General features: G+C 38.0%; 1 protein-coding gene across 9 annotated transcripts in view; it reads left to right on the plus strand.

The window, feature by feature from the left end:
- Positions 1 to 283: 283 nt before the first annotated feature.
- Rragb (Ras related GTP binding B) overlaps positions 284 to 12550 on the plus strand; it is a 54631-nt gene continuing 42364 nt past the window's right edge. Inside the window, exons 1-5 of one of the 9 annotated variants that reach the window (XM_027431997.2) lie at positions 290 to 953; positions 1737 to 1770; positions 5105 to 5204; positions 9434 to 9517; positions 11357 to 11423. In XM_027431997.2, coding sequence (XP_027287798.1) covers positions 862 to 953; positions 1737 to 1770; positions 5105 to 5204; positions 9434 to 9517; positions 11357 to 11423 — 377 coding nt within the window. In that variant the 5' untranslated portion in view covers positions 290 to 861. Of the gene's footprint in view, positions 954 to 1736; positions 1801 to 5104; positions 5205 to 9433; positions 9518 to 11356; positions 11424 to 12550 lie in introns of all 9 variants that reach the window. The other 8 variants (XM_027431990.2, XM_027431994.2, XM_027431996.2 and 5 more) reach the window with 8 other exon arrangements.

The following is a 12550-nucleotide window of genomic DNA, read 5'->3' on the forward strand; positions in this document are numbered from 1 at the left end:
GAAAAGTTATCACAATAGCCTTTTCTGCACGCACCCCCAAGCATAAGCCCCAGTGAGAACAGGTAGCTTTGCAGGTATGGAAATTGCAACCTTCTCCTTTAACAAGCAGCGGGTGGGCGGGGCCACGTCCGCCAGCCTCCAGTTTCCCAGTGCCTGCGGGCGGCCTTAAGGGCCTGTGGCGCGGAAATGAGAGCTCGGGCCACGTGACTGCGTGCGGCACTCTGGCTTTCTTAGAGCAGTCTCTATGGTATTCTTCCCAGCTTCCCCCCCCCTCTCAGCCCCCCAGGGTAGCTGCACGTGACAGGCCTGGGACTACGGCAGGTTCCCACGTGATCCTGGCCTGCAGTAGCGTGGCTGCAGTGAGGTTCCTGCGCTCCTGAAGGGCGGGCGCGGAAGTAAAGACGGCCTCAGGCGGATTCTTACTGGCGGCGAGATCGGGAAGAGCCACCAGGCGGTGACCGCTTTGCTTCTGCAGCTCGGGTCAGCTCATTCCGTTACCCCAGCCTTCGCGGGCTGCACAGAGGAGGACCAAGTTACCTTTGGGTCTTGAGACCTTGGGGAGCGGGGCCCAAACTCGGGACCAACTCCTCATCCCCCTTGCCCTCCCTCTCCTGCATCTCTTCCATTGCACGCACGGAATCGCTTGTGCCTTTGGGCTGGCCTCCTCAGCCGTGCCTGGAGACTTAAGTTCGGGTCGGTAAAGGTAACCGTGGGAAAAGCGGCCCCCCAGTGGACAAAGGCAGAGGCAGGGATAGAGCAGGCCCTACGGGCCGCGGGCGGTGTGCATAGGCAGTTGAGGAGGTGAGCCAGAAGAAAAGAGTACTGCGGATTTAGAAGGCACTGTGAAGGACTTGTTGCGCGATGGAAGAATCTGACTCCGAGAAAAAGACGGAGAAAGAAAATCTGGGCCCTGGAGTGCAGCCTCCACTCGGGGAACCGGAAGGATCGCTTGGGTGGGTGAAGGGTATTATGCAGTACCTAGGAGGGAGGGTGTGCTAATTGTAAAGAGTATTGTGAAATGCAACAACCCCTAATCTCCAATGATAAATTGCTTTAATTTACCAGTGTGGTTGATTTGTAGCATGCCCTTGATGATAGGAAAGAAAAACAGAACAGAACGATCCCTTTGCCTGGAGCTGAGATTTCTGGTTTGTGCGTAATGTTCTAATTGAGATACTTCTGAGTTGTTTTGCATTTTCTATAAAGATGATTTATCACCGTGTTAGTGATAAAAAGAGGGAGAGGACAGACATTTACTGACCAATGACGTAGAGTCCGATATGCCTGTTTGAGAACTGCGTTATATGTACTTGGTGCCTTTAATGAATGAAATGCAGCTTGGAAGGACGAATGAAGGTCCAAAGATGCTTCCAGATTTGAAAAATAAGGAGCTGAATTATTTTTAAAAAATAGTACTCAAATATGAGAATATTCTTTGATTTATAAAAGTGCCCAGAGTAATGCGTTAGTTTTATGACAAAATATCAAATCTTGAATTTAAGTGCTTTATATTCCTAAATATGTCTTCCTAGGAAGCATCTCCCGAGCTCTTGAAGGAAGCAGGGAACATAAACCCAATTTTATAATTTATGAAAACGAAGGCTTCTGAAATGAGGTCTCATGCGTACTTAGCTGTTTTAAACAGTGTTGTTCTGCTTCTCTCCGTTTACTTGTTTTTTTTTTATTTCTAAGGCAATTAGATCATGGAAACACTGTCTTTTGTTTTATATCTACAGGTGGACAATGCCAAATGCATCCATGAAGAAAAAGGTAAGATGTGTTAGAAACATGAAGAAAAAGGTAAGAAGTTACAGTTCAGGAAATCTGTCTTTTTCTGGACTATGGCAGTAACTTATATGGTCTTTCGGACTCTCATCCCTTTATTTAATGTCAGATTCACTTTGTCTAAAATTAATCTCATGGAGTCAAGCCATATACAAACATTACACAGACCTCTGCACACATTGCTTCTTTAACCCAAATCAAATGTTACATGGGTTGTGCTAGCTGCAGTTGGATGTCCTTTGCTTTGTACTTTTATTGGGACTTAGTGTCCCTAAGAATATAGTTCTGAAGCAAATTTCTTGACCTTTGTGTGATTTAGTGTCATTTGTAAAGTAGTAACCCTCATAGGACTATTAGGGAACTGTGAGGGAACTAACCCTAATCCTAACCTAACCCTGTAGAGCTCAAACATAATTATCCTTGCCTTTTCATGAAAAGGTCTAATATTCTTAGCCTGACTTCAGCCAAAATCTAATTCTGTGCCTTAAGTTTGCTAGGAGGATGTTTTTGATGAAATGTTTGAAGTCACTATCAACAAGGATGCCTAAAAATGCCAAAAATCTCTACGTGATTAGGAACAAAAATTAGATACAGTGAAAAACTTAAAGAACTGTGAAAAGAGAAAAAGGACAAAAATTCATTTGATTTAATCATTCCACAATGTACATGCATTAAAGGATCAGTTTGTATCCCCAGAAATATATAGTTATTGTTTTCAGCTAAATTTTTTTTGCAAAGGACAGGGAAAACTTCCATATTAATTTTAGACTAGCTAAGCAGTTACATTTTCTTAGTGGGGTAAAGTTGTCTAAATTGTTACATTGAATAAACCCATGTCCAGTATGTTTTCAATGATATTCCTTATGTTTTTAATCAGACATTTCAATAAAATACATTGGGATTAGAGGTAGAATAAGGAATAGGTATCCCTTCCATTTGAAAAAGAGGTGGTTTTCAGAATTACATTTCATAAACTGTGTGTGTACAAGGAGTCTTTGAAAGTCATTTAGTGCAAGAATATATGGCGTATTCACAGGTGTCTTTCTTATGTTAAATTCTGACACAAAAAAAGATGACTGTAAGGTCTTGCTTTCAGACAGTTATTGCATTTTGGGTTTAATGGCTTGTTCATTCTTTTGATGAACATACTTCAAGCTTTTGTTACATATTAGGCACTGGAGAAACAAAGGATTCAACAGTCCTTCAACAGTCTTGTGAGAGAGTTCCCAAAACAAGGGACTGCAGAGCTTTGTGGTCTGCAATGATATAGTAGTACCACTAGAGGGCAGGCAAGATACCTAAGTCAGTGGTTCTCAACCTTCCTAATGCTTCAACCCTTTAATAATATAGTTCTTCATGTTGTGGTAATCCACAACCATAAAATTATTTTTGTTGCTACTTCATAACTATGATTTTGCTCCTGTTATGAATCATATTGTAAATATCTGTGTCTTCCAATGGTTTTAGGTAACCTCTGTGAAAAAGTCTTTGACCACCCCCATAGGGGTGGCGACCCACAGTTTCAGACCCACTGGCCTAAGGCATTTGGATCAGAGAAAATTATGGGGACGATATTGGGGTTTGAACCCACGGTTGCACTTATATTAGACAAATACTCTAGTACTGAACTACATCCCTAGTTCCAGAGAAAATTCTGGAGATGATTGTTGAACCAAGTGGGACTTAGTTGAAAGAAGAATAAAGGATCTGGGCAGTGGTGGACTCCTTTAATCCCAGCACTTAGAAGATAGAGACAGGTGGGATCTCTGTGAGTTCAAAGCCAGTCTGAACTACTTCAGAGCTAGTTCCAGGACAGGCTCCAAAGCTACACAGAGAAATCCTGTCTTGAAAAACTACAAAAAAAGAAGAATAAAGGATTGTAGAGAATAAATACAGAGGGAATACAGACATAGAGTCAGGACTCCTTAGAGGGCTGGAAACAGAGATTATATGTCAGTTGCTGAAAGTTCCCAGGCTGGGAGAAGTAGAGATAAAGACAGAAGTAGATAAACTAAACCAAGAATGGTCTTATGTGTAATTTAAGTGCCCAATTTTATAGGACATAGGAAAGTTAAAAGAGCCGACAAAAACTGATGAAAGTCATAGAAGTATGTGAAAGAGATGACATCATGGGCTGAAATGGGGGAAAAAAGTGATCTTGAACAAAGGAGGAGGAGCTTTTCAGTGATTGTGAAATCTGATAGTTGGGTCAATGCATATATAACCTTGTATTACAGGAGAATAGGGTTAGTTTCCTATTAAAATGGTTGCTTTCTTTTTTTAATTAATTTTTTCAAGGTTTATTTTTATGTGCATTGGTGTCTTACCTGTCTGTTGTCTGTGTGAGGGTGTCAGATCCCTTGGAATTGGAGTTACAGACAGTTGTTACCTGCCATGTAAGTACTGGAAATTGAACCTGGGTCCTATGAAGAGTAGCCAATGCTCTTACCCACTGAGCCATTTCTCCAGAAAGATGGTATTTTTCTTTTTTTTTTTTTTTGAGACAGGGCTTCTCTATATAATAGCCTTAGCTGTCCTGGAACCAGCTCTTTAGGCCAGGGTGGCCTCAAACTCACAGAGATCTTCCTGCCTCTGCCTCTCAAGTGCTGGGATTAAAGGCATGTGCCACCGTCACCCAGCAAGATGGTATTTTTCTTTTTGAAGATTTTATTTATTATGTATAGTGTTCTGCGTGCAGGCCGGAAGAGGACTCCAGATCTCATTACAGATGGTTGTGAGCCACCATGTGGTTGCTGGGAATTGAACTCAAGACCTCTGGAAGAGCAGTCAGTGCTCTTAACCTCTGAGCCATCTCCCCATCCCACAAGATGATATTTTTCTAATGTAATTATAAATAAATAGTATGTATAATAGCAGGGGGCTGCAGGGATGGCTCAGTGGTTAGGATCACATACTGCCCTTCATGAGAGCAAGTTCAATTCCCAGCATCCACATCAAGTAGCTTATGACTGCTTGTCATTACAACTCCTTACAACTCCTAGAAGACCTCACATCTGACACTTGTATTCATGTGCACATACCTCTCCCTCACACACATAATTAAAATAATGAAAATATATCTTTAAAATATTATGTATAATAACAAACTCACTGCTGTTGTAGTCCTAAAATGATGTGTAACTTGTAGCAGGTAAGTGGTTGGCATTTGGAATGTTATTTGGGGAAGAGTTTAATTAATTACAGGTATCCATACTGGTCATTGGTACATCCACTTCTGTAAAATGCCAGCTACAGAGGAGAAATGGATCCCTTTACACTAGATTTGCTCTAGATTGCTAACTTTTTCCTTTGTTCTTAGGTGCTGTTGATGGGTAAAAGTGGATCTGGTAAGACCAGCATGAGGTCTATTATCTTTGCAAATTACATTGCCAGAGATACACGTCGCCTTGGTACAACAAGTAAGATGTTTCAACTAATTGTAAAATGAGGTGACCTTGGCTATTAATAATACGCATAACACACTTGATTGCAGCAGCTTGGGAATGCACAGGTTGATGAATTTGCTTTGGAGCATGCTTTCCCTTTTTGCATTTCTCCTCAGAATGCGTGGCCTAATTCTGGTTATTATTGCTCACTATCCTTGGGAGCTGCTTTCCTTTCTAGGGTGCTTGCAAAGTGGGAGGCTCTTAGCTAACTTCTTGTGTATCCTGCTGTCTCTTAGGCAAGAATAGGGACCCTTTGCCTGCTTATTTTGTGGGGAGAATGCTTGTTTATCATAACTTTTTATACAAAGGGGAAATTAATAGGCATTAACTTAGCATACAATAAAATCTATGATGTTTCTAATGTAGGAAGTAGTCCTTGTCCTTATTAAAAGGAAAACTTGGGGATAATAAGGAGTTCTTCACTCTGCCATTTCTCCTTTTTTATACACCTAGATCTTCTCTTTGGAGTATCTACTCTGAGTTGTGAAACACCTTATTAGACCTTTATAGCTAGAGTTAGTATAGACTTCTGGGCTGGGCTGGAGGGATGGCTCAGCTGTTAAAGGCTAGGCTCACAACCAAAACTAAACTTCTGGGCTATCATGGCTACCAGACAATGAATGAAGAATCCTGGGAGTGCCTTACTCTGAAGCAGATTGTTGTTTCATTCTGAAGCATCTAAGCATTTCTGAAGTCTGCCTTTGTTTTTGGGTGAGGAAGGCATTGTTCTGTCTAGCCTTCAGAGATTTCATCTTTAATACTTTTATCAGCAAGTTAGCTTTTTTCTATAAGGTGCTCCAATCTGGTTTCAAGAGTAATAAACATCTTTTGAGCACATTATGCTCCAGACTTTGAGATACAAAGGAGAAGGAACTTTTATTTCTGTTTCAGATTTGCCATTTAGCGTAGACTTCAATAACTTGAGTAGAAACTTGATGATTAAAAAGATACTTTCTAGATAGAGTCCCTAGTCTATTTTTCTTTCTGTTCTGTTCTCTACAAATATTTGAGACTATTCAATATCTCAATTTATCTGACTTATCTCCTAAATTTCGTTATCCTTACCTTAAACATCTCTGGTTCCTCGTTTGACATAATTTTGGATGTTTTTAAGGACTTGTTCAAACTTGTCTGTATTTTTCTTATAAGACATGAAAGCAGATTCGGTTCAATTAGAGCAGGGCAGGCATACTATATCTCTTATTCTGGGTGTTACTTTGCTGTTGGCATGATAAAACCCCACCTTGTTTTGGAGCAACCTTCATTTTATTGAATCATAATAAAAGCTCCAATTCGTCTTTGCATATATTTGGTTTATTTTTACATTAAATGGCTCGTTTCTTTATTTTGGAATCCAAGTCACTGGGTTGCAGTTTTCTTATGCATAATAAAAGGAGTTCCTATTTTCATTTTAGCTATTTACTCTCTCTCACGTGATATGTTTGCCATCCTTCATAGTCACATACAGTTTTATATTTGATAAGTATCTAAGTTACTGTCAAAAGTCTTGGTAAAGATAGTTTCCTATGGCTTGTCACACTTGTAGAGTTGGCATCTAGCCTCTAGAAAGTGTACTTGTCCAAGTATTTTTCTGTGTCTTGGTTTGATGTATTTAACTTTTCTGTTCCAGATTAAATATATAGTCCTAGTATCTATGTTGTTAGTAGAATAGAGATGATTATTGAAGTACTGTAACATTCCTGCTCTCATTTGCTTTAGTTTTCATATTACCTTTATTCTAATAGATAATGAAAGTATAACTTGAAAATTAATCACATTTAGCTAGTAAGTGTCAGAGTTGGGATATTAGTCTGGGCTCTTCTCTGTATTATGACACAGCCTGTCTGTGTTATACTACTCAATTCCTGAAAGACCTTTTCTTCATATTTTAAATTCTGTATACTTTGTTGAAAAATCTTTTCTTAGAACCACTGATATTTCCATTTCTAACTGATCAGCAGAACCTGTTTATTACCCTGAATCCAATGAACAGTCTCACAGAAAGATTTTCAGAATTATTGAAACTGCTGAAAATAGTTTTGACATAATTCAGCAGCATCATTAAAACATGATGTTGCAAATTATATAATCCTATTCATTAAAATAGGCCATTTATTCAACAAGTATATATCTAGAAGTGTCTCTTGCCAGATATTGTCAGTGGGATGGGGCTTTTCCCCCTAAGAATATGTCAGGTAGTAAATTGATTGGTAATACTTGGTTAGTATTTCCTGAATTTCCTTAAAGGCAGTAAAAATATAATGAAAAATGTTGGTATTAATGTTTAGCATATCATCATTAACTGGTTTGTCATTAATGAAGAAAAGTCTGTGTTTGTTGCTAAATGTGTAGACTAGTTCAGATTTTATGTAGTACATTCCTTTTTATTTGTTAATTCCTTTTGATGCAGTTACTGATTTTCTTTAAAGGTAGTAAATAAAAAAGTACTGCTTTTAAAATGTTCCTTGACTTTAATGTATTAGTGTTTTCCTAGTTTGTCGTTCCTGAAAAAAGTCAAGTTTTATTGTTAAATTTAAAGTTTCCTGCAGTTTGAAATTTGAAGTAAAAAAGAAATGATGTTATTAATTTATTAGGTACATGTTCAAATGTGTTTATTGAGATGGTAAATTCATCACTAATATGACTATGAAGTATTTTAGTATCAAACACTGTTGACAACTCCAAAATTTCCTGTCTTCTCAAAATTCTATTCTCTTGGCTTTTTATTTAATGCTTTATTTACCTAATTTCTTTCCTTTATCTTTAATCAGTCCCCTTGCTTTTAAAATAGACAATCTTTATCATAATGTTTCCTTCTTTCTGCCCTTAAATGTGTATGATTCCCCAAAGCTCTGTTCTTTCTGGTTTTCAGTTGCTCTCATGATAACAGAGCAGGAAGGTTATAGGAGAACCAAAGGGACACTCAAGGAACATAACATGTAACAGGGAAGCAGAAAATTGGATTTATATGTAAAATGTCTTATAAGACAAGAAAGATAGTCAACCTCTAAGAGAATTTTAAACAGTAAAAAAGTAACATGATCAGGGGCACATTTTTAATTCAGAATAATACTTGTGAAAGCTTCAAACATTATTTAAGTATAAAAAGTCTATTTTGTTCTTCATTGTGAAGCCAATTTCCTAGAGACAACCACCAGTAGTACTTCTGAGATAACCATTCTGGCCTTCTTCTCAGTGTATATAATTATGTATGCACAGACATGTTTTTTTTTAAAGAATGGTATAAAACTCAGCAATTTGGAGGCATCACTATATCTTTAATGTGGATGGCAGATTGGAGTGATGCAAGGGTAGAAGCAGGGACCATCTATAAGCCAGAGCACTGGTTTTCTCTAGATTCCTACTCTTCTGTTGGCTGTATCTCAGAATTTTCAGATTTTGGAACTATGAGAAGTAAGTTTCTAATTTTAAAAAACTGTAAGAGATGGCAGGGGCTTGATTTGGACTAGAGTAGTGGTAGTAGATATGGGCAAAGCTACTGGGTTGGGGATATGCCTAGATGGCAGAGTCAATAGGACTTTCTGGGAAACTTGAAGAGGATTGTGAGGGGGGAAAAGAAGACTGGAGGATGAACAGTTTTAGATTAGGCAGCTGGTTAAATTCTCCAAGATGGAGAAACATGAAAGGGTAGCAGATTTGTTGGAATGAAAGGAGATATAAGTTAAATTGGATATATTCCATTTGGGATACTTACAGTACAGACATATAGTATATGAGTCAGGAAAGCAGAAATCTGTACTAGTATCACCTAGTTAGTATCCAAATGATAAATATAGTATTATGTTGGTTATCTTGCCTTGAGGAAAAAAATTGATGAAAAGGTGGCCACTGTTTAGTCCCAATGAATCCTAACGCTTAAGGGACAGAAAGAAGGATAGGAGCCCATGAGGGAGGATCTTCCAGAGGAGTTTGTAGATGTGATGCCAGAGACCAAGAGAAGAGAATTTTGAGAAGAGAGTAGTCAACAGTGTCATGCTGCAGAAAGTAAGAGAAGAACTAAAAAGTCCACTGGATTTGGCAACGGGGCCATTGGCCAATTGATGAGAACTGTTTTTGTGATATGGGAGTAGAAACCCAATTTCTATCCCATATGCCCCATATCTAAAAAGTTACTGAATCTTGTCAGTTCCTTTGTTATTGTCTTTCCCTTTCTCAGTAGCACTTCTTTCCATTTTTTTTAGTACTAGACCGTATACATAGTCTTCAAATTAATAGCAGTTTGAGCACCTACTCTCTCGTAGACTCTGTTGGAAATACAAAGACATGTAAGATATGATTCCTTTTCCAAGGAGGGGGAAGTAAAGGGGAAAAGGGAAGTAGTTAGAGCATCTACTATGTGCCAGGCACTTTATGTATATAGCTCTTTGAATCCTCATATCAGTCCTGTGAGTTCAATACTATGTTCCTTCCTTCTTTTTCACAGAAGTCGAAGCTAATTCTAAAAGCTTTGATGACTTGGACAAAGTCAGACAGAGGTAGAACTGTCATATAAACTACATTCTGTTTGACTTTAAAATCTGTATGATTTACTTTATCATGGACAGTTTGTATCTATACATTATGAGAAGACAAAATTGTACAAATGTTGATAGCAGTTTAGGTAACAACTTGGGGATAGACACAGGAAATATTACAATGTAATTGAGTTAACTAGCACATAAATTATATAGAACAAAATAGCTAGACTTTGAGAAATATTCATGGTAAAATCTTAAATTATTCCTTCTTGAGGTTTTTAGTGCCTGGCAGAGAGTAGTTGCTTACTAAATGTTTGAATGAGTTTATGCAAAGAGATAATGGTAAATGGGATTTTTGTCAGGCAAGAAGGACTTTTGGAGGAGGTGGGAATAAAATAGTCTGGGTTTTACGATTACCTTTGAAAGGAAGAAGGGGTAGTGCTTTGCAGCAAAGAGTGGAAAAGGCAATGGATTGCGGGAGGGAACAATTAAACAGAGGTCGCAAACAGGAAGCCTTTGTGCTGGATAAGTCCTATAGATGTGCTTTCTTTGGCTTGCACATTGTTTTAGAAAAATTGGAAGTAGTAATCTCTTGTAAAAGTTTTCATAAAATCCAAAATCCAAGCTACTACTTAAAATGTTAAAGATCTAGTAAACCTGAACCAATAATTTTTCATGGCAATTGAACAAGATTTCAGTAACTATCAACCTATGTGAGCCATAGTAGATGTTTACCCTGATATTTAGCCAGCTTTAATGGAATAGGTTTGCTCACATGGCCTGATTTAGCAAGTTTGCGACCCCTGAGGGTAAAATATGTTGGGGGATGGGGAGTTCATTGGGTTGGGAGGACTATAAATAAAACATATTGGATTGAAGTGAAAGGACCTGTTAATATAAATTGCTAGGGATTATCAAGGTAGATTGGAAGCTAAAGTGTGAAGGACCTTGAGTATACCCTCGTTAAACATGGAGGAGCCATTGAAAGTGTTTTGAATGGGGAGTGATATGTTCAAAGTAGTGTTAAGAAGATGAACCTTCCAGTAGCCTAATGGATAATGTAAAGTAAGTAAGGCTTTCTTGTAGTATAGGCATGAGGTGGTAAGGGCCCTCCATCATGTTGGGTGGTAGATTATAAAATAAAGAATGGAATTAAGAGATACTAAAAAGAACTCAAAAGAGAATTGAACATGCTCAGGTGAGTTCAAAAATAGAAGAACCAATAGAGTCACTAACTGAAGAGGAAGTCAGTACGGGAGTTAGTTTGTTTTTGTTTTGTTTGTTTTGTGTTTGCTTTCTGTCTATAATTTCTGTAGGGAAGCTGGTAAAAGAAGGTGGGGTTGGGAAGATCTGTTAAATGGCATATATAACTGTCTTGCGTGTTAACACTTAACATTAATGTAATTGGAGATTGTTTCTGCTTTGGATACTAAACTACTGAAATTTAAAAATGACTGACATAAGCCAATTCCTTAGCTTAGGGTAATATAGGTGCCTACCTTGCCACTAAACCACATAACTAAGCTGAAAATCACCTTCTTGTTATGGCTTTGAGCATTTCACTCCACTTTGGTCCTTCTAAACACTGTGGGCTAGTGTTTTTCTTAATGTACTACAAATGCTAGATTTGTAACATTTATCTTCCAGTTGATGTAGAACATTCTCATGTTCGATTTCTGGGAAACCTGGTTTTGAACCTGTGGGATTGTGGTGGGTAAGTACCATGTGCCTACTTGTTTGTGAAGCTGTTGGCAGTAACGATGTCATTTAGTATAATCAGCATAGCAAATAACACCTAGAATAACATTTGCATTGATACATTCCCTAAAAATATTTCTGAATCATCAGTTGATTAATAAAGATCTGTGTTTTGTACACCTTTGAAAATGCCCTCTACATAAGACAATAGTTAAGTAGTTCCAATATAAGCTCCATCTAAGTATGTATACCATGGGACCCCTCTTTTGCAGTGGCATGAATTAAACCTGTCTCAGGTTGACTGACATCAGTATTGAGTTCTTAGCTATTATTTATTGTACTAGACTGGTCATAGTCATTTTAGTAATTCTACACAGTCTTATCACTGTAGATTGGATTCTGAGCATATATTATCTGTTGGAAGAGTAACAAAGCCCTTCCTTTCATAATCAGGACAATCATCGAAAATCCCAGTACAAATGTACACTTATTATGCCTCTGAGCTGATGTTGTTGCCTGCTTTAAGGTCATATACATCTCTGTGCTGAAGCAACAGTGTGTAATGCACAGTGATTAAGAACATAGGCTCTTTGGGGTATGTTAATCGAACTCTGTGCTGTAGCTTCACCTGTACAGAAGAGCAAAATAACTAACTCATAGGTTTATTATGCTAATTAAGCAGGTTAAAATATATAAAATATATAAAATATACATTGTAGTATCTGACAAAATAATATTATTGTCTGCTGGGTATTTCCCAGCTCCAAACATGCAAAAGATGCTCAGTAAGTATTTTGACAGAATAATGTAAGAACTAAAACCTCTTAAGACAGTAACTCTTAGCTAGGTAGTGGTGTAGGCAGAGGCAGGCAGATCTCTATGAGTTTGAGGCCAGTCTGGTCTACAGAGTTAGTTCCAGGACAGCCAGGGTTGTTATACAGAAAAACCCTATCTCAAAAAAAAAAAAAAAAAGTTAACTCTTTTCTTGCTAGCAGCTGGATTAACACCTTAGAATATAAATCTCCCTTCATTGTAATTGCTCCCAATTCTCTAATCTTCAACAACAGACTTACCCAAGTTCCTTGGGTTTAGGTACTAAAATTAGAAATTCAGTTTTGTAGATCAAGTATCTGTAATTTAGGG

Source organism: Cricetulus griseus, chromosome X, assembly GCF_003668045.3.
Source record: "Cricetulus griseus strain 17A/GY chromosome X, alternate assembly CriGri-PICRH-1.0, whole genome shotgun sequence".
NCBI classification, from domain to species: domain Eukaryota; kingdom Metazoa; phylum Chordata; class Mammalia; order Rodentia; family Cricetidae; genus Cricetulus; species Cricetulus griseus.